General features: G+C 32.8%; 1 protein-coding gene across 1 annotated transcript in view; it reads right to left on the bottom strand.

Moving 5' to 3' along the window:
• Window positions 1–22,891, bottom strand: part of alpha-Cat (catenin alpha) — a 40,532-nt gene extending 17,641 nt beyond the window's left edge. The window contains exons 1-5 of the mRNA XM_072545771.1: window positions 22,436–22,891; window positions 21,416–21,969; window positions 21,105–21,308; window positions 10,117–10,232; window positions 5,256–5,674 (exon numbers count right to left, since the gene is read on the bottom strand). Coding sequence (XP_072401872.1) covers window positions 5,256–5,674; window positions 10,117–10,232; window positions 21,105–21,308; window positions 21,416–21,969; window positions 22,436–22,721 — 1,579 coding nt within the window. The 5' untranslated portion in view covers window positions 22,722–22,891. The remainder of the gene's footprint in view (window positions 1–5,255; window positions 5,675–10,116; window positions 10,233–21,104; window positions 21,309–21,415; window positions 21,970–22,435) is intronic.
• Window positions 22,892–27,047: the final 4,156 nt, after the last annotated feature.

Raw genomic sequence — 27,047 nt, forward strand, 5'->3', positions numbered from 1 at the left:
AATAGAGGTGATAGTATGCAGCGTTGCCTGACTCCTCTCTTTATTTCCATTTCTTCACATGTCTCTTTTTCAATTCGTACTATTGCTCGCTGATTGTAATAAAGGTTTGTTATTAGCCTTAAATCTCTTTCATCTAGGTTTTTGACGTGACAACGTCTTAAATTAGGTTGTGGCTCGGAGTCACTCATGAAAAAGTGTAACGCCCGCTCACGTCTGTTACGATGAGTCACCGAACGAGAGAGAGGCCCGCCGGACCGGCGAATGCCTTGCGTCTCTCTCCCACTCAAACATGATCGGTCCGCTGCGCGCGCAGCACTAGAGAATTAGGCGCGTTGAATCGGTGCGTGCTTGTGTCTCTGTCTTTCTCGAGCGTTCTTGGCGTTGGAAAACCGAGAAAGCGTCATAATACAAGTTCACACGTGTGGTTAAAGTATCGTCAGCTGTGTCTGTAGTGAAAATGTGGAGTGCTTAGATTCGTCATTTACAACAACTACAACAATAAAGGTAAATAATTGTACACTAATATTTCATTATCGTAAACTATGACTGATTGATTAATTGTTAGATTGACACAAAAGTTGAGAAACTGAGTTTATAGGTTATGTCATACTATTGACAAATGTTGATAGTGTTAAGTAAATTATTAGTTTAAATCACTCTGCAATCAATCGTAATTCAGTCGATTGAGAAGAAACAGCGCGTTTCAACTGCAAACAACTATTGTGCAATTTAATAATATTCATATCAATAAATATTCTACCGAGAAAAAGACGTTGTCACGTAAAATCTTCGCCCGTAAAACCGACTTTACAGGCAACCGATTTTTTATTTTTTAGAATTTCCATTAGTCGGTCATGTTTTACTTTATCAAACGCTTTATTGTAGTATATAAAACAGACGTAAAGAGGACTGTTAACATCCACACATCTCTGCATCATCACGTTGACGGAGAATAGTGCCTCTCTGGTACCCATACCATTGCGGAACCCATATTGTGTGTCACTAATATCCAGCTCCAGTTTAGAGTGAATTCTGGCGTGGATAATTTTTAACAGAATTTTCAAGGTATGTGACATTAAGCTTATGGTTCGATAGTCACTGCACTCTTTGGCATTCACTTTCTTTGGCAAAAACACAAATGCTGATGTCAACATTTCTCTAAGGATGATTCCCGTAGCATAGATAGCGTTGAACAGTTCTACTATTATGTCCAGGTTTTTCTCGTTGACCAACTTTAATAGCTCGCTTGGTAATTCATCTGGACCAGCAGATTTATTGGTTTTCATTGAGTTTAATGAATGACTAACCTCTGATTTGGTTATCTCTGGGCCTACATCTCCCTCTTAGCTATCTACAGATGTACTAGCTTCTCTCTGGTCATGAAATAATTCCTCGATGTACTCTTTCCATCGTCGTAGTTTTTGTTCTGTCTCCAATATAATATATCCATTTTTGTCGAGCAATATATTCGAAGTTCTTCTACTTCCTACTCCAGCTAGTTCATTGACTTTTTTATGTAGATTAAAGTTGTCATATCTGCTTTGCAGTTCTCTTATTTCTTTACATTTTTCAGAGAAGTAGGTTTCTTTAGCCTCCCTAATTTTTCTTCTTATTTGGTTTTGAAGCTGTTTATAGCGGATCGTATTGATGGTTTTGTTTTTTCTCCTTTCATTCATCAACTTCAGAATTTTTTCTTGGGTTTCTATCTAGATTTGTGTTGATTTCGTGTTTCAGATTTCCTTTCGTTTAGAAGTTCGAAGAACTGAATTCTGCGACTATATGATGAACCAACCTTCATTGATGACGTTTTATTTTCGGACGAGGCAACGGTTCATTTGGACGGTCATGTTAACCGACGAAACACCCGTTTTTGGTCTGATAAAAATCCACACTGGATGCAAGTGTCCCATACGCAAAAACCACAAAAAACGAACGTATGGGCTGGTATTGTGAGAAATACAATTATTACTCCATATTTTTTTTTATGAAAAGTTAACAACAGGATATCTGGATTTCCTACAAAATATATTAATTCCTGATCTGATCCAGCTTTTTCCTGATATTAAAATATCCACTAATTTAGACCGCAGAATCTGGTTTTAGCAAGATAGTGCACCGCGACATTTCGCAGTAACTCTGCGCGAATTTTTAAACAGAACTTTTTCACAACGGTGGATAGGAATAAGGGGACCAGCTGAATGGCCGACTAGATCACCTAATCTAAACCCATTAGATTTCTTTTTATGGGGTTATTTAAATAAAGTCTTCACAATAATATCCATCAAGTACAAGACCGAATTAGGAAAGAAATAAAGAATATAACACCCGCTATGTTATAGAATGTTAAATATTCAATGGAGAACAATCTGAACATTAACTGTAAATTTTCGTTTGTTTATTTTTGTTAGTGTATCACAGTAATTGCATAATAGTAAAGTGGATTATTCTTCTTCTTCAGGTTTCTTCTCCTATCGGAGGTTGGAAATCATTATCGCTATTTTAATTTTATTGCATAATTAACCTAAGTAATACGTACTTCTCGCCCCTCATTATATGACCCAGATATTGAATCTTTCTAATTTTAACAGTTTTTATGACTTCACATTCTTTCTTCATTCTTTATAACACCTCTATATTAGTTACTTTTATTAGTCCACGATATTCTGTGGATTCGCCTGTAGCACCACATCTCAAAGGAGTTTAATTTTTTGATTTCAGACTGTTTATTGTCCACGCTTCCATGCCGTATAGTAAAGTAGAAAAAACGTAACAACGTAGTATTCTTGTGAGGATCTCTAGATTAAGGTTACGGTTGCAAAGTTCTTCAATTTTATGAACGTGTTTCATGCCATTTCTATTCTAGATCTGATTTCTTTTGTTTGATCTCCATCTTCGGTTAGCCACGTTCCTAAATATTTATATGTTGTTACTCTTTCGGTCGTTGGATTATTGATGATCAGGTTATCTACATTTTGTGGGTTTTTTGAGAATATCATTGATTTCGTTTTCTTGAGATTCATTTGCAGTCCGTACCTTTCACATGTATTTTATACATGTTGTATTATGTACTGTAGATCTTCCATGTCACTTGCAAATATGACCGTATCGTCCGCATATCTAATATTATTAATACTATTTCCGTTGACCAAAATACCTTCCACAATATCCAATAAAGCTTCTTGAAATATCACTTCACTGTAGACGTTGAATAAGAGTGGTGAAAGTATGCACCCTTGTCGAACTCCTCTAAGTATACTTACTTCCTCCGTCAGTTCTCCTTCGACTCTTATTCTTGTTTTCTGATTTTGATACAGATTCGATATAATTTGTAGATCTCTACTATCTATGTTTTTGGTCTTAAGAATACTTAAAAGCTTTTCATGTTGAACTCTATCAAAAGCTTTTTTAAAATCTATGAAGCAAGCATATATGTCCTGATTCATATTCAGACATCGTTGTGTCAGAACATTGACTCCGAATAATGCTTCTCTAGTTCCTAGACCCTTCCTAAAACCCATCTGTGAATCACTTATTTCTTGTTCTAATTTCATGTGGATTCTGTTATGTATGATTTTAAGGAAGGTTTTCAATATGTGGCTCATTAATGCAATTGTCCGATAGTCATTGCAATCTTTAGCATTTGTGATTTTTGGAATCGTTACAAAAGTTGAGAGAAGCCATTCTTTGGGTATGTGTCCCGTCTTGTATATGGAGTTAAAAAGGTCTACCAAGACATCAATATTATCTTCATCAATTATCTTCAATAGTTCATTTGGTATATTATCGGGTCCTGGAGCTTTTCTACCTTTTGTGTGTTTTATGGCATAAATATCTTCCTCTTTCATTATTTCTGGTCCCGTGATTTCTCCGTCAACTTCTAAAACTGGTTTATAACAATATGTAATTTAATTTAATGTGTTTATTAAGTTTATCCTTATTTTATTATTTTGTAGATAACTTGGAACTTTTGCATTTTTGCCACCCTATACAAATTTGAAGCAACGTTTTATACATTTTTGAAATCAGCTCAGCAAAGGAAATAATATAAATTGAAAAAAATGGGGTTCCTTTAAAAAATGGTGGTGACGTCAACATACAAAGGTGGTTCACTCTGTATATTAGATTATAATTTGAAAAAATAATAAATTAAAATCAAAAATCCACCTGTTTTGGGAATTTCTTATAAATTTGTTTATTTAGCTAATAATGAATTTATGCGTTACTTTATGGACGCACTTTATGTTTTATTTCTCATTATATGGCCTAGCTACGAGGTCTTTCTTTTTCTAATCGTTGTTATAAATTCTAACTCTCTATTTATGGTGTTAAATACTGTTCGAGTCGTAATGTGTTGTGTCCATGATATTCTGAGCATTCTGCGATAAAGCCCCATTTTAAAAGCTTCTAGCTGTCTCATGGTATTTAAATATTTAATGTCCAGGCTTTAACTCCCGACAGAAGGACTGACCAAACGTAGCATTTAATAACTCTAATTCGAATGTCTAAGTTTAGTTTTCGGTTATAGATAATTTGCTTCCATTTATTGTACATGTTCCTAGCCTGTTGTTCTATTCGTGTTTTTATTTCTGTATCTGGAGCCCACTTCTGAATTTGTAAACTTGTTTTAATTGAGTGCCATTAAGGTCAATGCGACAATTTTCATCGTTTTTGCTAATCACCATTACTTTAGTAATTTGAAGATTTATTGTCAGTCCCATTGCTTTACTTGCATTATTAACTCGTCTTCCAGTCTTCCATTTTTTTCTGTCATCCGAACGGTATAGTCTGCATACCTGATATTGTTAATATATTGTAGTTCATACAACAATTTTTCATGCTGGACTCTATCAAAAGCCTTCTGATAGTCGATGAAATAGAGGTTTTGCAAGGAAATACATTTTAAATAAAAATACTATATACAAGAAATACTCACAATAAATTACTACTGACTGAGAATTAGGTAAAAATTAAATCGAAGAAGAGGTAAATTACAATGTCTTACAGAATATCAGAAAGGACTCTAAGCTTTAAAAAAAAAGACTGAAAGATAATTCACTTCAAATGTGGGGCACAACAATATCTTAGAACATAGTGTGACTTTTTTCCCTAGAAGTACATATAGCTGGATATCTGATTAGTATAATGTTATTCTTAGTATCGCTTTCCAGGACCAATATGGACCTTCGACATAATTTATTTTAATTGCTAACAAAAATTACAAAGTTTATTTTAACATATTAATAAGCATAACTTACCTTCTTGCAACGCAAGTACACATTTATTAACATCTTCCAGAATATGGTTTTCAGAAACAGCCAAAAAGTCATCGATAGTAGTAATGTCATCCACTGCTTCAGTCAGAAGTCTGACTTGATTCTCCCATGACTGCTTGAATGCGTCCATATTTTCTTGAGCAACTTTACTGCGAGGTCTAGCAGCTAAAATTCTAGCTGCATTTATTACTTCGGGGCACAGATTGTCAATCTGAGCAGCAGCATATCTAACCATTTTGACGCCATCTTCATTATTAGACATGCTGCAGACAAGGTTAGCAACTTCTACTAACTTATTGGAATGTTCAGTAAATACAACTGCATATTCTTCTACCTCCTTTTCGTTGCCATTTTGAGCTGCCTTTATTAAAACGAGGAGAGGTACATTGGTTTCCAAGAAACTAAATTAAGAAAAATCTGATTAATTACCGAAATTTAAAAAAAAATAAACTTTTTATTTTTTTATGCTTTTGTCAGTTTTAACTTGTTTTATGAATATTTATTGATACAGTATGTTAAGTTTTGGATTAGATATTACACACTACATACAGCGCTAAAATCGGTAACATTGCCTCTCCAATCTACTTAATTGTAATTCTCTGATCCCGCCCTAGACAGAAAACGAAAACCATTTATTAACACATAACAATGCATAGGATATACACCTCCGTCCGTCGATTTTTGTTTTCATACGTATGCCCGGTTCATTTCTTATAACATAAACTCGATAAAAGTACACTGACCTTTATAAGGCGGTGCATTTGTATCGGTTTTTAATAATGTGAATAATTTTTTGTGGTTGAATTAAAAATAAAAGCGCATTTCTTTAAAAAGATAAAACAAAAAATATACTCTTATTAAAAATAAAAAATAATTCCTAATAAAATATGAAATAATTCTTTATGTCCTACAGAAATGATTCAAATATTTGACCTTCTACGGCTGAACAGTATCTCAATATGTCATAAAAACTTCTGCGGGCAGATGAAAGAGTTTCTTCTGTAACAGAATTTTAGACTTCTCTTATTCGGTTTTTTAATTCATCCAAATTTTGGGCCTAGCCTCAGGATGATCATAGATGATGCTTTTTAAATTTCCAAAAAAAAAGAAGTCTATAGGTGTAAGATCTGGAGATCGCGCAGGATACTTAATATCGCCTGTTCCACTAACTCGAATCGGGGAAGTATTGTTTTACTCCCTAATTATTCGAGCGTTGTGAACTGAACAGCCGTCTTGATGAAACCAACCATTCTTCAGATTTACATCAGGAAGACTGAGAATAGTGGGAAGAACATGATTCTGTAACAAATCGAGGTATACTCTACTATTCAAGTTGCCTTCGATAAAAAAAATGACCTATTATGTGGTCTCCTAAAATACCAGCCCAGACTTTAACTTTTTGAGGACGTTGAGTTTGTAAAAACTGTATAAACAAACATGTTGTTTACAAAAATAAATTAAAAATCTGTGTTGCCATTTATAGGGTGTATATCTAATTTAAAACTTCGTACTGTAATTGCTTGTTGATCCTGAGGAATCAAAGAGTAAACACGCGTCAGCTCCCTATCTCTTTCATCGCCTACACAAGTGGTAAACAATTAAATGTCTCTGTCCTAAAAAATTTGCCACTGAGTAGTTGGAACACAATGGCGAATGTGTGGAAATGCTTTGATGAAGACTAAAAGAAAGGAACAAAAATGGAAAGAATAAATAAGTAAAGTCTAGGTGGCTAGCTACGATGACGATCTGACAGTCGGAATATGAATGAAATTAAGGATGAATAAAGCGATTCAACAGATTGTACTGCAAGTGAGTGAAAACAGACTGGATCTGGACCTACAAGATACAAGCAACTTTATTAATAAAGAGGCGAAAACAGAGAGTTGGGGATCAGTGTAGAGGGAATATACAGGTTGTGATGAATGAGGGTATGCGTTACCTTGGATTGAATTTACAGCGTAACCCCAGGATGTCCGCGCACGAGTGAGTTGTTAAGGCAGCAGGAACGGTATTGGAGATCCTGAGTAGACTGTTGGCAATGTTAATAAACCCAGGGCAAGTGCAATGAGATTGCCGTGCTCGGTTGTGCGCTTTGTATGGAGTGCAGGCATGGATGAAGCTTTTTGAGATCAAGGAATACACCTCTAAGATTAGATGAGTCAAAAAAAAAGTCACCGGGGTTTGTAGTGGTTACCATGTCAAAGGATGCGGTGGCAGTTTTGACCGAGAGTGCCAACAATAAATCTGAGAGACGAAGAAAGGACGAATAATTATTCGAGTGGAAAAGGACAACGTGAGATCCAAGACGTGAGAGTGTAACAAATGAATGGCATCGGAAATACACGAGGAGGTGTAAACTATTATCTGACTCAGGCGTTCACAGGACATGTTTTTTGGGTTTTTGGGTAGTCTATCCCTAATAAATTATAAATACAAAAATGCCCGCCACAGTTCTGAGGCATATAATAGTTATTGACAAATAAGGGACAAAAATGGCAGTTTTTTCGTTTAAATCGCTACAGGTAAAAACAGGGTAATTAAATATATTATTTAGAGTAATCATCTTTTAGTAGATGGGCAAAGGTTTAAAATGACAGTATAATTTTGGTCCGATCATTTGTTGCTTCGGAAATTGCAAAATAAGGCTAAAATTTCGAAAATCTAAAATTTGCTATAACTTTTGCAAAAATGAACGTAGGACTTTGATATTGCATGAAAAGTTTAGTCAAGCAGTCTCTATAATGCACAAAAAATTTCAAGACGATTCGTCAATTATCTTAAATTTTATTCAATTTGTTTATACCAGACCTTTTTTTTTTGCTATGTTATTGCTCAGAAAATAATAATGATACTGCGATTATGCTGGAACCACATGAAAGAAGAAGACTTGTATGTTCAATATATTTAAAAAAAAATCGATGTCATTTTTACCATTACAAAAAGATTTTACTAAAGTAGTCATTTTTGGCTTATAAATAATTTGAATAACTTTGCTAATATATTGACTGTAAACTAAATCCACTTTGGTATTTGAAAAGCTGGTCAATTTTCTGGAAAAGCTGGAAATTTGGTATTTTTACACGAATTTTCAAAAAAAATTTCGCCTAGGTCAATTAAGGTCAAAGTTAGCTACTTTTTTATTTAATTCACAGCTACTTTGTTTATAACAAATAAGCAACCTAACTAGCGCCATTTTGAAGTTCAAGGTTTATAGTTTGTGTGTAAAAGTTTGAGTAAACTTTGAAATTCAACAGAGCGGCAAGTAAAGCTTTAAAAATTAAGTACTAACTTAAAGAAGACCTGGGAAGATGCTTAGACAGGACATGACATGTAAAGGGTATTGATATTGGTATAACCTAAGATAGAAACTTATGGTAGGGAAGCCGACCCCGCATGATGAAATAAATTTTTCGGATACGTCATTTTTATAAGAATAACCTTAACTGGTAACAATTAAGCCACAGTTAGAATTAAGTGTTGGTCTTATGGCGCGCAGCGATGCCGCTCATATCGGCACAGTGGTAGGTGTGTGGTAGTTTGGCGATAGACTGAGAAAATCTTTACTCACTAATTTAACTTAGTTAGTTAAATAAGAGTTAAATAAGAGAATAAACATTAAAAAAACAAATTAATTCTATAAAAACTGCCTCCATTCATAAAATATCTAATACCTCGTACATACTTATATACATATATTCAAAAAAATGCAAGTAGTTTACCCTATAAGACACGATAAATATATATACATAAAATACACAAGATTATAACTGAAATGTACTGTAAGTACAGTACTAAAAAAACAAATGAGCATTAAATCTGAGATATTTCTCGTTAATTAATACTAATCGCAATCCATATTTTAATCTAAATCATCTCCAATATTATTTATAACCGGTTCACTATCATCTTGCAGATTGTCTACAGCAAACATCTTTTCTTCTACTTTCTTGACGTGGTTCACATAATTATGCCACTGCTCTTTAGTTACGCGTGTTGGTAAGCTTCTTCTATCAACCGTTCTACCATTTTTTCTTTAAAATTGACGTTGTTTGAAGCCACATACCTTTTAACTTGACTCCACACCATCTCAATCAGATTTAGCTCGCAAGGTAAGGCGGCAAAATCTCAAATCTCAAAATCTTAACGCCATATTTTTCCGAATTGTTTCAATTTTTTAACTTGTCGTACTCGTCTCTAAATTCAGTCGCATTATCCAGTAATTCACTTTTTAGGTAATTTTCCTCGAAGAAAATGTTCTTTTCGATTAGCCAATCCTTGATTTGCCTTTAGTTCCACAATTTTTTTAAGAAATCATTATATAAATGAAATTTCCGATGGTAACTTTTAATTTAATACGTTTACAATTATTGACCATTATTCCATGAAAACCATCGACAACTATTCATTCAAGGATCATTGATACAATTTACAAAACAATTTTAAAAAGTTTTTACCGACTTTCTAATGAGTATTTAAGGAGTTTTTAATGTTGTCACCTTCTACTATTAAATATTGTTTAATTTCTACTACTTTACATAAATCTTTGGCGTTGCATTATTAAATTACTTTTCAGTAATTACAAGGTAACAAAAATTAGGATTATCCTTACAAAAAATGTTGAACTCGAAAAATTTATTGTTTAATAACAGGTCACTTCATTCATATCTTTTTGATACTTTCATACAGAGACTATCTCAAAACCTAAGACATTATAGAAAGACAAATTTATTCTTTTCCTTTACTGACAATGTTTCTCGAGAGCAGATAATTGCACCAAAATATTCAGCTTTTTAAAAGAAATATTAGAATAAATATAATATATTATAACTTATGAACTATTTACCTGTCAGATACATGATCTACAACAGCTTTTCTCAGCTGTCTTCTTAAATCCTTAGTCTTTCTACCCATATTGTCGATTGCTCTTACTAGGCTCTCACTTTTATCTTTATTGCCCATCTGAAAAAGAAATTGTGTTAATTGCAATGTACTGGGACTTAAATTTGAACAAAGAGGAAGAGAAAGAGAAACATTTATGTGGGTGGGTAGGTTAATTGTAGCCCTTTTCGGATACTGGACGTTTTTAATATTCAAACGAACGTTTGAAATTTAATAACTTTCAAAAACAACATTGTAATAATATATTGAAAAAAATTTTTTTAATATTCGTGCACAAACGAATATTATGGGTGAAGAAAATCATAAACCACATTTACAATATTGAATAATTAAAAGTATACTTGTCACAAAAAGTATTGCATAAGTAGATATTGTCTAACGCGTTTTTCTTATTATCTCTTACAAATGTTTAGAAAAGGTCTGTTAATTAAACTTAGGAAGATTTTAATAAAGGTTTATTTAAACAAAATTGAAAATCATAAAATCGCAAGAAAACGTAATGAAAATAACAGTTACTCAGTGAAAATTAAAAAAATACAAAGTAATAAAAAAATGAGTTTTAATCTGATAAGAAGCCCAATAAAGCTTCTTATTAGAGTCCTTATGTACCCGAGACCTAAATTTTCGTAGATGATATAGAAGAATGGAGTTTAAAATGGAAAACCGCTATAAACTCCGAAAAGACACAGGCTGTACTTTTCAAAAAGAGGCACCAACAACCAGAAGAACAGGTGACTGTGCAAGACAATCCCATCGAGTGGAAAAGCGAAGCAAAATACCTCGAAGTAATCATGGACAAAGGCTTAACGTCTAGTAAACACGTAGACGCTACAATACAAAAAGCCAACATGGCAAGAGCATCAATAAGAGGCCTAGCAGGAAGAAAAAGCAAACTCAGAATGAAAACCAAAATAAGATTAATAAATAGTATAATTCTTCCTATACTAACATATGCATCTCTCGCACGGGGACACATATGTAACACAACAAAAAAGAAAATACAAGCGGCACATAACAGCAGCCTAAAAGAGCAGTCAACGTACCGAGATACGTTGCAGAAAGATTCCTCTTCAGAGAATTACAACAAATTAGAGTGACTGATATAATGAAGGAAAAAGCAAGGACAAAGTTCGCGGAAATAGAGAACCATCCTAGTCACATATTGTGAGAGATCACGAGGTACGACGCTTTCCACAGATGGAAGCACAAGAGACCCAAACAACAAATAGTAGAATAAAACCAAACCTACTAGAGAGAAAATCAATAAATACACCAGAGAGAAAACAAAATACCAGAGAGAAAACACTACAAAAAACAACAAAAACGACGCACCAAGAAGATAGTTCGTAGCTCTTAATTTTAAGTAGATAATTATTATACTAATATGCACTAATTTTGATTTTATGTTTCAGGCATCCTACAAAAAAAATCCAAAAAACACAAAAAAATTAACAAAAACCATTAAAAACCCGGGCACGTATGGCCCAACCCCTTGAGCACCAAGTCGCCGAACTGAGCCCAGCTCAGAGCGGAGACTCGAGGCCCAAGTAAGCAATTTTAGTTCGCGGATAAGCCACAGTAAGATAACAGGATTATAGCGATAAGGCGCTATCCTGAGTTTTGAATTCGGTTAGGAAACCACGTTGAAGTTCTATTACCCAGGACTCCCACATGAAGAGCATTTGGCTGATAGTTGTGCCCCTATCGCGCATCAGAGTGCTATAGGGGGAAAGGGATGGTCTAGAGCATTGGAGCGCGGTGGAGTGACTCCTGTTTTTACTCGAGTTAATACACCTCGTTCCAATGAATTGTTACACCCGAACATAATAAATTCTTAGGGGTGAATATGTCTCACAAAGGTAAATAACGACATTCAGCACGGTTGCTCCACCTGAAACGACTAGGTTAAATATTAAAGAAAAACATATAAAGGAGATCGACCATACACGTACATTAAAATGTTCTCCTAAAAATTGATATTCATTTAACTTTTTTCTGGTTTAAAAATTAGGCGATATTTTTTGTGACGAGTGTATTATTGTTTTAAATCAGTTTTATACTACCAAAATAGAAAGGACCCCTAAAATCAATAAAAATAAACAGCGCTTTACAGAGAAGGGGTGGAAGGATATTAAAAAGTCCAAATTTTTTACGACGTAATTTATGGATGTTCCCTAGTAAAGTAAAAAATATGTTCTAGTTTTCAATTTAAGTTTAACAGAAATCATTGTCTAACATTCGTATTCAGGGTGAACTACAAAAGAAAATGATGTTATCTTTTTTAAATTTACAACCCAATATTTAATTTTTTCAAAATATTTAATTTGCGATATTCTTTTCGTTATATATAAAATTTCGTTCAAATAGTTTAATAGAGCCCAAAAAACCTTTAATTCAATAAAAACAAAATCTATTTTGGTAAAAAATTAAGCGAGTAATGGTCAAAAAACGATTTTTGACCTTTTATGGAATTTTGAGGTTATGTGTCAAAATTTGTGGCTAAAATTTGGCGAATCTTCATTTTTTGTAATGTTAAACATTACCCTAAAATTTTGGGGTCAAGTTTCAGCTGGGGTAATTTTGACATTCTTATCCCTTATGCCCTTTAAAGATAACTAAAAATATTTCGGAAAGTAATGAGTTTAGGTATAGGAAATGCTCCATAGAAATGAAAGCATAAATGCAATATTTTGGAAAACTAAAATATAGGGTTGTACATTTAAAAAATTTGAGAAAATCATAATTTTTTTTGGACTTTTGTAGCTCACCCTGTATATGAATATTTGTCAATGATTTCTGTTAAACTTAATTTGAAAACTAAAACATAGTGCTTTCCTTATTATGTAAAATGAATACTTATTTATTTATCGCTTCTTTACTCACTAAATACAATGTATAATAGCGTAAAACCCCCATATTGTATACAAACTCTGAGGCAAATGCTGACCAGTTAATATAAATATCAAATAATATCAAATATGAAAATGATAAATAGAAGATACAAAATAGTAAAAACTATAATCAAAAGCCATAGATAAAAAATACTCAATGTTGAAAATAACACAAACTAACACCTCCAACAAGAAAGCCTGGAAAAATGAAAGAACATCTTCTAGATAAATATGAATAAGAACACATAACAACCACAAAACTCATGACGAGAGCATATGGTGCTGAAACAATATGATTAGGTTAGATAAATGATCAGATGGGGTATGCAAAGACATAAACATAATTAGGTAAGATTAATCAAAAAAACTCAAAGAGACAGCTTTAACAACTTCGATAGTAGTGAAAACGACGTGACGATGAAGTACATACTAACCAACTAAATAATTATGTAAAATAGTTGTTTTGCAATTCATCCAAAACATATAAAGGGTATATCTAGCCCTTAGCTACCGAAGGTCTGTACATACCTAAGGTTTTACTTAAATGAATGCAGTATTCAAATTTAAACAATATTATCTTAGTCAAATATAGAAACTTATTAAATTTTTATGTCTAACACATACATTTTTTTACTGAGAACCAATTTACAAATGTAGCATTTTGAGTGTAGATAGGAAAGGCAAAGGCTTATGCGTTACAATTGTCCAATGTCTACATTTATTGTTGAGCAAATAGTAAAGCAAATGAGCAATGAGCAAACAAATCTTAAAATTACCAAGCTATTTCCATCTAACTCAAGATGTTACTGTTATGACATACACAAAAATTTTTTTCACTCTAGTAACATACATATAACATATATTTGCTGATATTAGTGTTTATATTTTCTTCAGAACTACTCATTCTACATAATTTTCGTACAACAGAATGTCAAAGCTTGAACATATATTTAAAATGCCAATTGAAACTATAATAAAATTATTAATATGTTGTTGCAGAAAGGGGCTACATCAAAGAAGTGACATATATACATTTATGGGATACATAATATTTACCCTTATAACTCCACGTAAAACTTCCAACTGCTGTATAAATAAAGATATTTTAAGCTATAGAATACTTAAAACAGTCATATTGTCAAAAGTTTAGTAGTACATTTTGCTCTAATGTTAAAAAGTAGTATCTCAGTAATGATCTTCCTTCAAATGTCAATTTTTATTTTAGTAACGATTCAGTTCATTACATACCGCCGTTTGAAAGCAAAATTTAAAAAGTACAGTTGTAATTATTATTGTCTCTTAATTAAGAAATTGTATTCGGTGACTACATAACTATCGTTGTGGATGGTGGAAGTACATGTTTCCTCATAAAAACATTCACAAAGTTACACAGCAATGACCAAACAGTCAAACAAAAAACAAATTCACCATATACATATTGATAGTTGACATTTTTGACATACTTTTGACACATACAGTGTATAAAGGTATTTTAATATCAACAATATAATGTAACAGGAGATAGTAAGATTACATGTAGTAATGTAGGTTGTTCCATGTAGTAACTCTCATCTGGGTTTTGCATATTTTTTTCTTGCCCTTATTTCTCGCCGTGGTCGTCTTCGTATTATCAATCCGTACCGAGGATTCACCTTGTTTCTTTGAGCAGTATTCGTTTTTACGATTGGTAGGTTGCTAACCTTGCCAAGTAGTAAAGAGTTCAAAGAGATAATAAGCCAATAGTGACAAAGGCAGATATTAAACAGATGGGCCAATAATTTTGAAGAACGGCTTAGTACTAATCAGAAAGAAGACCCTATACATGCTCCTATACTTAACAAGAATGAAAACGCACAAGAGTCAATTCTCACTTAAAAAAAATGGAAGCTACTTTGAATTAAAATATAACAAAGTCCCTGCTTCTGATAATCTCCCTGGTGAATTCTTTAAAAGTTGGCGTCCACTGTTGGTTGTTCGAAACCAAAATTCTGATTTTTGCTAAATCTGTACCTTCTACAATTTTCAAAGCAAGCAGATGATGAATGGACAGGCATGGGGAATCTAAAATTGCATTCCACAACATATCGATTCATCTAGACAAGAACCCATAACTGTCTGTTCTATAAATAAATTGCTTCAGGTCATGCTGGAGTTTCAAATACCCCATTAGCTTATTAAATTATCACTTGCAAGCACATATACCAGAGCCCTGAGTCCAGAATGATATCGCAAGATCCATCTCCCAAGAACGGGAGATGGACTATCGTGCCTTGCGCTGGAAAGGGTAATTCGAGATTCTTAGATTAACATAAATTTTTGTAATATTTAACAAATCTATACGTGGTTGGATATGCAGATGGCATCGCTAGGTCCATAGAGGCTCTTCAGCCATTAAGGACACCTGCACTGAAGATGTGACTAGAAATAAATGCCCAAAAGACAAAATATAATGTGCTCTTCTAAATCAAACAATCAGATACCTCGATTAATAATCGATTATATGAAACTGGAAAATTTGGACAACATATACAAGGTCTTACTGACTAAAGACAATATCAGCGAATAAATTAAAAGGATAGTACTGCTAATGGCTAATGTGTTACTATGACCTGAGACTACAAATGGCCTCAAAACTACACGAAAAATAAAACTGACCATATTTTGTAGAACATTAAGTCAGTGTTAACATATATTCTTCTTCTTATTATTTTTCTTTTTATGTAGACATGACTGTTTTTCAATGTGCCTCCAGTAAGTTGATGTTTCATCGTTTTCGTGGTCTTCCTACTGATCGTCTTCCTATTGGGGAACCGTCTCTTGCCATCTTTACTACTCTATTTATTGTCATTCGGCTTATATGATCGTTCCATTCTACTCTTCTATTTCTTACCCAGTTCTTGATATTCTCCACCTTGCATCTACGTCGTATATCTGTACTTCTAGCTCTGTCCCATAGAGTCTTACCATCAATTTTTCATTCAGGCAGCCTGCGGCTCTGTTTGCTCTATTCACTTGATCTTCCACTTCAGTTTCGAGCTTTCCGTAGATGCCTAGATATTTAAACGCCATCACTTGTTCTATCATCTGATCTTCCAGCTCCAATTTACACCTTAGTAAATTTGCTTTTATAACCATGCATTTTGTCTTTTGTAGAGAAATTAACATGTTAAATTTTCTGGTGGTTATATTAAATTGGTGCTGCATATGTTGTAAATCGTCTTCACTTTGATAGAGTAGTATTGCGTTGTCTGCATAGCAGATTATTTTAAGTTGTTTTTCTCTCATTTGGTATCCTTTTTTAGCTCTTCATCACCTCTGGTGTTGGTGGTTCATTATCGTCACCTTTAGCAAATAGGGATCTTGGATATGAAGTATTTCAACAGTGTTAACATATAGGGCAGAAAATTGATTACTTACATAGAAGGATTAAAACCTGCTGAAACGCTTCAAACGAAAAAATTATAAGAATAATATATGAAGAAATAAAAGAGCATGGATTTTGATGCAAGCGTTAAAACTTTGAGTTGTATAGAAGTTATAATTCAATATTTGTAGGACGTGTCAGATTGATAGGGCATGTAAGCAGACGAGAAGAAGATGATACAATCTGATGATGATGAAAAGTTTTTGATTGAAGCCAGCGGGTGGGAGGACGAACCAGAGGAAAAAAGAAACTTGGTATGTGCACAAATTGTAGGATGACATAAAATCTATTGGGAGTTAAAGGGTGCCAAAGAGTTGCCTGAGACAGGGAAAAATGGGGGATTGTTCTTAAGTGTTGTACCGCCATTGATGATAATAAGTGTAGGCTTTCACGGCCGGCGTTTTATAATGATACATTGCTAAGGCCTATAGACTGTGCTCTGACTGAACAAAAAATTCCTAGCATCGCATTATTATAACAAATAATTTCAGACCATTACATATAAACTCAGAAAAGAAAGGCAATTGATATGAAGGTAAATAAAAAAATTGCTTTGGTTTTAATAACAACAATTTCGTCTTGTCCTTCAGGCTTCCCAAATTATTTCTCCCCAGAATTGTTTAGCTTAAATAAGCTACATTAAGTATTTTTTTAATAATATACTATAGTTTATTGTCGTCGGTCTTTCACAAGACAACAAATTAGAAGTACAAAAAAATAAAGTCAGTAATAAATGCAGAATGGAATAGAGGTCCAAAAGATTAGAACATAAAGAATGTTTCTGATGTCTCAATATTAATTAAAAATACATGTAACCGAATTCCTAGTTGTAAATGGGGAAAGAAGGAATGACATAAATTACAGGTCATTAGAAGTGAAACAGTAATATATTTGCAAGACTACTTATAAGGCAAAAATTAGCAGATGGTGAATGTATTATTCTGAAGACAATACTGCACCACCACATATGAAAATATGGTACTTTTGAACTATGGAACAAAATGCTTTCCAAAAAAAATTAATCTTCTTTAATTTTGCTTTCAAAACTTAGACAAAATAGGGCTTTAATCTTGGTGGAAAATCTAATAAGAAATTGTCACAAATATTTTAATTTTGTACAGAAATTTTCTTGAACATCTCTAAACTCTAAACATTTTACTGGTGTATTTTCATGTGTATTTTTAAAATTTGTACTTGGCTTTAAAATAATTAAGGTAAAATTATTAGTATATACTAAAAAATATAAATGCTTAAAACCGAGTATGGCAAAACACATTAAGTTAAAGATCAAATCAAAATAAGTTACAAAAATCAGATGTATGTAAATTCTCACATTCAATCTCCTTATGGTATGTTGTATTATTAAGCGAAGTAATGCCTATCTTGTGCAGCTCAAAACAGTAACTATAAGTTCAACGCTAGGTAATCTCTTATACTTTTCAACCATGAATGTTTTCATCTTCCCTTGCCTTCCATTTTTTCTTCGATCAAAAGCTTTACTCTATATCCCAATCTATGAAGAAAAAAGCAGAAAACATCTTATACAAATATTTGAAGGTTCTAAAATGTATATGAGGGATAGCTGATGAAAAATCTGTGAAGACATTGTTCTGAAGCTATTTTCTTGTGTCATTTTAAATTAATTACTATTTAAATGGGAATAAGCCACAATTAAAGGTTAAAATACTTTATTAACGTTTCAATTTCCACTTCGGAAATCGTTCTCAAAATACAAACATTAGTAAATTAAACAAATTTTGTTTTTTGTTACTTAGTGAAAAATTCTTCTAATAATTTAATTTTAAGCACATTTTCCAAAAAAAAAACAGAACCTTCTACGATCAATAACAAGAAACAAGCTGAGATATTGCAGCTAACAGTTCTCCACTCCACTTTTCAGTGGCAGAATTTTAAGAATACCATTATTTTAACAGGTTATAACTTTTTACTTCTTCTCAGTATATATCATCTATAAAATAGATAATACAATTTAGATCTTCATTTATAATTTGTTCAATACTCAGCTCTTAATGTTAATAAATAATGGAAATATAATTTAAAAAAAAAATGCTATCTTGTTTCCTATTAGTCATAGGTTTTGTTTTGTTTTGGAAAGTGTGTTTTTCACCAGTTTTTCATTGAGCCTACTAGCAAGTGTATGATATAAAAAATGTCGAATATATTATAATTATTTATAAGCTAAAAAGTCAGACCTTTTTCAAATTGTTTTTAATAACAAAATTTAATAAAATGTTGCAGTTTTTTTAATACACCTTAAAAATGTACCTTTATAGAATCGATTTTGACTTACAAAATCCCTCTAGACTGAGTGTCTGGGAAGAACAGTTAATTAAATAATTGCTTTCCGGGATAAACAAATTTAATAACTTAGTCGATAAACTATAATAAACCATGTCGTTATGGAAAAAACAAAGTTATTAACATTTATAAATTACTGTAAAATTAAGGGTTTTTTGCAACTATCTTGGTGAATTCTTTATGTATTTTAATTTAGAAACTCTCAAATTGGAGAACACTTTAAGATCTACAATTTTTATTTGAACCATTTTTCCCTAAACTGCATAAGAAACGTTTTGTAGGCAAAAAATAACTTTTTCACTTTTTAAGATTGTTTAAAACAAAAACAAAGCAAAATCAGCTGTACGTCTTTACAAATTTTTTATCAGCTACCTCTCATATACGTTTTAGAATCTTCAAATATATGTATAAGATTTTTAGGTGAAATCAATGAATTTGTATTTGTATCACCAGATACACTGGTGTAATACTAATTCTTATAACATGGTGAAGTTACAAAGTTTTTCTCTTTTTATGTTCTATTGGACCTTTAAAGAACTTCCTCATTGCTTACATGATTCATCCAGGCTATTTTCAAGAGTCTGCTATAAATCCACATTTCAAAGGCTTCTTACAGTATTTACTTAAAATGTTCAGTTTTCACAGCCATATAATAGAACTGAGTGAACATAGCAGGGAACGAAATGTAAGATTAAATTAATTTTGAGTGATTGCATACATAATAGATTTCTCATTCTATTAAATGTTTCATACAAAGTTTCCTACATTTCTTTGTCATGTTGCTGTGGCAAATATTGAGGCTGATACAGGATTTTTAGGAAAGATTGCACTAGTGATACCAATGACAAGAAATCAATGGAAGCTACCTTAACTGCAGTCCTTAAAAAAATTCCAGTATGACTTGTGCCTTCAAATGTTGATTTTAGAATAGGTATTTATTTCTGTTAGAGCATATGTCTCAGTATTATCGTATATGTGAAAGCTTATATCTCCCTCCAAATTCACCTATCGAAGACTACTTACTTATGGATGAAAGATTAGATGTCATTTATGATATGTACTCTGAGGCTGCCATGTGGAATGCAGGTGGTTTTAATTTAGACTGTTTGGATGAAGGAAGACACCTATTGTTGCTCTATCCCGAATATGTTATATCACAGACAGTACACTATATTCCTGATTTGCCAATGGATTCAGTGATTAGGGTATAGGTTTTACTGGAATATCTTTGTCTGTGTTTAAGTATAGCATTAAACTAGATTTAAATGATTTGTAGATTCCATATTTTTGTTTTCAATGTATTCATTTTTATGATATACTTATTTAAAGTCATTGCTTTTTATTGATTTTATCATTGTTTGACATAGTTAGTTTAGGATTCTTTATATTTATATTTGAAATTGAATTGTAAAAAGTGGTTCTCCCATTAATAAATAAATAAATATAGTAAACCCAATCAACCTTCATTTCACAATATAATTAACATGAATTTATTTTAATTATATTTAATACTCATGGTCCTCCTTTGATTACCATTATTCTGTGTATCTCTGTGGATGACCAAATAAAATTATGTTAAAGATTTTTACTCTGTTTTGATGAGCAAATTGTAAACAATTTTGAAAAGAACATCTGGTCCTTACTGGGTAAAAAAAAATTAAAAATCTTGCATAAAACGGCAGATTTTGGTTAAAAAAAAAAGAAATGGAACACTTCAATAAGTATTAGAAGCATCACAACCTTACTATGTAGAAATATTCTGAATTTCACCTTAATACTTAATTAAAATGAAGATTAAAAATACACATGAAGTTTTACTTAGTATAAGATGCTATTATCAATATAAATCAACACTTACTTTTCCACAAGCACAAAATGATCATTTCTATCATAGAACAATCCAAAATTTGATTGTTGTAAGATATTATTTATATATTTTTTAATTTGACTATTTGATAATAGGATTTAAATTATGTTTTTTTTTTTATTTATTTTCTATTTTTATAAACACAAACCTATATCAAAGATTGGAAGTTATTAAGACAAATAACTCATACTCTAATTAATTTCTATATTCATATGCTTGTGAAAAAATATGTAAACCAGTAAAGTAGTAATTCAATAAAACATTAATGCCAATTTAACAAATCTAAACTGGAAATATCATAAAACCAATATGACACAAACCTAACCTTAAATTTGGTATACCTAAGAGATATTAATATAAGGAGATAAACTAGTTAATAAAATCTACCAAACTTTTGAGGAATAGAAGTACAAGTAGAAGGTAACACTTACATTTGTCATATATTCAGTCAACAAGTCTTGCAGAGCTTGTCTTACAGCATTACACTCTGCAACTATCCTTTCCCTTCTTTCATCCCTAGTACAACTGGAATCTGCCATAAGGGCTGCACCACTTATAATGCTTTCTAGACGTTCTTCCAATGAAGGTCTGGTATGAACTTCATTGTATGCTAGAGGCTCCATTACCATGTGGTCCTAAAAAATGAAAAGTATATTAAAGAGAAACATGTACATATCATTGTGTGGTTTCTATTAGTCTGAACAACTGCGGATATTAAGAAACTAATTTTTTTTATACTTACATCAAAATCATCCAAAGCAGCAGCCAACTCTCCAGGTCCATCATATGGTCCAGAAGCAGGTTGAGGAGTTCTTCCCTGAGCTACATCATTAATAGTATTCACAGCTTCACAGACTTGTTTTAAAACATAATCTCTATTTGCTTTGGCAGCTGCTAATTCTGGATGACGTACATAAACCTTAGATGCAGTTAATAACATAGTGGAATGTTTCTTAAGTACAGCTCTAGCAGCTGCTAAATCATCACGAAGTTGTGGATCTTTCAGTTCTTGCTGCCGTTTAGCAGCTTGATTCATTAATTCGTTGGCATTTTGACCAAAGGCTTTAATATTGTCTAAAAGTTCGCCATTACTTGAAGCATTTTTTAGTTTTTCAAGGTCATCCTCAACTACATGTAAGGATTTGAGCAAAAGATGGACATCAACCATGTCTGCTAGAATTAGAAGACGAGTTACAGCAGATAAAAGATTTCTAGCAGCCCTAACCATATTTCCTCTTTTTAAAGAAGAGCATGGGTCTTCTGAAAATTCTCTTGCAGCCCCACTCATAGCATGTCCTAAAATAAAAATCATGTTACAATCTTTATAAATTTATATTTCAATATAAATATATTAAACAAGATCTAAAAACTCTCAAGGTTATTAACTGGAAAAATGAAGCAAAGAACATATCAGAAAGGCAGAAAATAATAGCAAGTGAAGGCCCATAAATAAAGAGTTGTCAAGCTAATAATTAAGAAGATATTTCAAATACATCTGATTTCAATAATAATAATTAAAAAATATTATTTTAAAGTATTCAGAGCAATTAGTACTAAATACATGATGACTCACAAAACTAGTTCATGATGAGTCAGAAAACTCTACCATTTTTTATAAATACTAATATACTATTGAAAGTACTGAAGTGGTTCGCAATATTGCGAGATATTATATTTATTATGTAAATCCTAAAGGGGCCCACCTTCTGATACCTGTTCTGGTAGAATTAAATAAAAATTATTATTATATTTACAAACTCACCAGTTTTCTTGACTTCGTCAACAGCTGCTAACATTTCCTCAGTAATATCTGGGTTCTCATAGGCTATCTGCTCCCCCTTTTCTATGAAGTTTTCGGTGGCTTTTTCCACAGTACTAACCAGAGCATTGGCACGTTTAGACTTTCCTTTCTTCTTTTTACTAGGCCCCTTTGTATTGACGAGGGTGGTAACTTGAAGCACTAGGGGTTCCAATGTCTTTTCCACAGACATGGTTCTTATCTCTAAGTTTTTCGGGTCCCATTTTAAACCGAAACGGTCAGTCATCATTTTTAATTGAGCCTTAGCTATATACAAAATAAAAAGTAATTCGATAGAGCGAGTCACTACTAAACGAGGTTAGTTTATTACTAAATTCTGACTAAAAGAAAAATAAATTCACCCTATTGTTTATCTCAAAAATGAATCATAACTGCATAGGTGTGTCAAACTGTCAGTTGTCACTAAGAAAAGAACCACTCCTCATCAATGATGTCATGTCAGCGAAATTCATCTGTCTTTACCTCTCGGTAACTCAACCACTTGTAAGAATTTCTGAAATATGTTTTCTATGGTTTTCAGTATTAAAATAAGACTTTAAACCTATAATATATATTAAAAGATATATATTTTATCTCCTATTTTTGCTCATCATACACTCTCCATCTCAATATAACATATTTAATTTCTTGTGATACCCTGCTGTCTTTTGCACATTAAATAAAATCTTGCCAATACAATGTACATCTAGATTTTCACAATTATCTCACTAGAAACAACAGTAATCTTCTACCTGAAAGCACTGCTGAAAGTCCAGAATTTGACCGCCTTGAGGGATCCAGAAATGGTTCAAGGTATTTAGCCGTTAAGTTTTATAAAATAGTGCCAGCTAGAGTAAAAGCTCTTAACTTTTATCAATTCAAAGCAAAAATTAAGAGATATCTTATAGTGAATGCCTTTTTTCATTTGAGAAGAATTTTTCTTCCCAATCTGTTGTGATTTTTATATGTCTGTTATCTTTGTTAATACACGTAGTTTTATGTTTTATATACATATTGACTATTAACTTCTTTATTTATAATTATGTTTATATTTAACTTGTAAAAGTACTTTTGTATTATTATTATCAATAAACTATATCTATCTATTCATTTTTGTGAGATGTTTTGGTTTTGTTTCCCATATTACTTCCGATATCTGATAGTGGATTTTCTTTTCTTGGAAGAAAGGAATAACAATAGCCATATCTTATACAATATCATTTCAAACACATTATCTATATTGCCATTTTTACTTCCCTATCTATCACTGCATTTGTACATTAGTCACATGAAATTCCCTTCCTGGGCTGTGGATTGACTTCGACGTGGTGGAACGGCCGAGTAATTGATCTTGGTCCCTAATAATGTGAGGGGGGCACGACCGATTAAACTTATATCAGTCCAACAAGCATAAAAGGCACAGCAATCACTCCAAATTGCTGCGCCTTCTTTCCCCCCCAAAAAAAACCATCTGAATTTACCAATCCCTGACGAAAATTTTAAGGTCCTCACTGTTACCTTCCATGTCTGCTGCGTAACTCACAGTCAAATCGTAAATGATCAACATATCCACAGATACATCAGACCTGAACTCCGAATAAAATCAGAAACCACTCCTTACCCATCCTTTACCCTTTCTATCTCCCCACAGTGAAGGATTAGCAGCTATACTGAAGAACACCAGGTGCTATACGAACGTTGCTGAGAAAACCGTGGCAAATTAACAGGAGTAAAGCTCGAAACAAATCTGCAATCAGTAGTCATGAATGATTAGAACTCACGGGGAGAGAACAGCCTTAGCTAGGCAAGGGAGCACTGCCTAACCGGATATAAGAACCTCCCAACTCGTGAGACTAACATGCAAGATGAAGATTCAATAAACAAATAACTACACACGAAGATGAAAATGGTAAGTAAATGGCGATTATTATTACAGGAAAAGAAACAGATGACCAAAGCGGTGATGAGGAGGCAGAGGTCTGTTGAGAAGAAGAGGAGTTTGAAAATGAAGAACTCACATCTATTAGAGAAATAATGGAAGACGTTTTTGAGGTATCGGAAACGCTAATAGGAATGACTAAAACTTTATGTACAAAAATAACATCAAAGGGAAATTGGATAGCTGATAAAAAATCAGCTGACATTAGAAATAAAAATTAAAACATGTGAAAAGAAAGAAAGATATGTGGTTTTGTACCTTAAAAATGTTTGTCATAGCGGCGACCTTATATCTTCAAATTTATTTATTTATTAACGGGATAACCCTAATAACAGTAAAAATACAATAATACAGAAATAATAAACTTATGAAAGTACAAAGAGACCTCTTAAGTTGACTCAAAAATTTTATATTTATTAAGTTATTCTATTAGGCAAATTAATGCTCCCTCCTCTTATACTTACCGTACATTCCATGTCGCAATACTTAGGTACGTATTCTTATTTTTTGTTGCGCTATTTATGTCCAAAATCATTTTCCTTCACGTTTTTACCTTCAGCTCTTAATTCATTGCCTTTATTTAAAATTTCCTGGCTTATGTGTCTTTCCTTTTCGGTCAGGTCATCTTTTCTTCAGTAAGAAATCTGAGTTTGCTTTTTTTATTTCATTACCTTTTTTTCGCCATAATCCTTCATTTGTACCAGACATATATTGTTTCTTAGCTTCATTGCAGATGGGAAGATACTAGGTCACTTCAATTTCCAGTAGTTATTAACTTGTTTATATTAGTTTCGATAATGTTGAGTTAGGTTTAGTCTGGTTACGTTTTAGTCATTAAAAAATGTTGAGAGCTTGAGAATTATTTTAAATTATTATATAGTGTTTACTTGAATATCGTAGAGTAAGGACGTATTCTACCCCGAAAAGAACAATTAAAATCTAATTATTAAAATTCTAGTTATTAAAATAAACAGTAAAGTGGTAGTGCAAGCAACCCATCTACTGTAGGGCAGACCTCAAACACAAAGCTAAAACTTGCAATTACACATTCAGAAAACTCGACTATCAAGAAATCCAAAATAAAAACTCAACGTAAATTTTCAAAACAAAATAACGATCCCAATTCTCCAAGCTCACCACCTACAAAAATACAAAATCGATACAGTGCATTATCAAACGCCGAAAGCTCTGAATATACTGAAACAGAAAATACCAAAACCACTTCCAATATTCGTATATGGCGTCAAAAACTTCAAAGATATGGTCGATAACTTTACACAAATTGTGGAGGAAGAAACCTACTATACCAGAACTCTGCCAAACGACACTGTCAAAATAACAACATATACAATAGATACATACCGTAAACTGATAAGACATTTACGAGAAGAAGAAATCATTCACCAACTTACCAAATAAAGGAAGAACGTGCCTATAGACTGGTAATAAGACATCCATCACTCTATACCCACAACAGATATAACAAAGGAGCTAGAAAAAGCCGGCCATGAAATTCGCAATATAACTAACATTCGACAGAGACAAACAAAGGAACCCATATCTTTGTTTTCCATAGACCTTGAACCCAACAGTAACAACAAAGACATATTCAACATAGAATTCTTAGGTCACACCAAAATAGCAGTCGCGGCACCAAATAAGAGAAACTCAATGATTCAATGCATGCGATGTCAAGCATATGGCCGTAGTAAAACATATTGCATTACACCGCATTACTGCGTCAAATATGGAAGACAACATAATACAAAAGATTGTAAAAAACCTAGAAGCACCCCAGCTAAGTATGCACTATGCAAACAAGATCACCCTGCTAACTATAAGGCCTGTGTAGTCTACAGGAAACTAGTAGAAAACAGACATATGCAGAAAAGAGGAAACCAACAGCCTCAAAGACCAACATTCAACATCCCACATGTATGTACTGAAACAAATCAGCTAAACACCACTCTATAAAACCATCAAAGAATATATGCAAACTTGACAGCACATCAAACCAACCTCAATTCAGAACCTAAAACTAATATAGAACAACAACTATTAACATTCCTAAATGAATTCAAAAACATGTTCTCGCAACTCATGAGTCAAAATAGTATGATATTAAACTTTAAATAGTATGATTCTTTTTTAAACTTGAATAAAAGTGACGTTCTGCTTATTTCAGAAACTCACTTTACCGATCTAACTACGTTCAATATTGCGCTCTATACCACATACAGCACACCTCATTCCGATGGTACAACTCATGGTAGCTCGGCGGTAATAATCTGCAGCTGCATATCACATCATGTATTGCCGAAAAATATAACAGAAAAAATACAAGCAGCAGTCGTTCAAGTAAATGCAACGCCATGGCACTTTAACATATCTGCAATGTATAGCCCACCTCGTCACGCAACCTTCACAGATGAATACAAAGCCTTCTTCCAATTACTTGGCAGCAAATTAGTAGCCGGGGAGGCTGGAATGCGAAACACATACACTGGGGCTCAAGACTCACAACAACAAAAGGTCGAAATCTTATAAAAGCAATGACCGACAACAACTATGATTGCCACACCAACGGAATCCCTACGTACTGGCCGAGTGACCCCAGAAAACTTCCAGATCTGCTGG

Source organism: Diabrotica undecimpunctata, chromosome 10 (assembly GCF_040954645.1).
Source record: "Diabrotica undecimpunctata isolate CICGRU chromosome 10, icDiaUnde3, whole genome shotgun sequence".
Taxonomy (NCBI): Eukaryota; Metazoa; Arthropoda; class Insecta; order Coleoptera; family Chrysomelidae; genus Diabrotica; species Diabrotica undecimpunctata.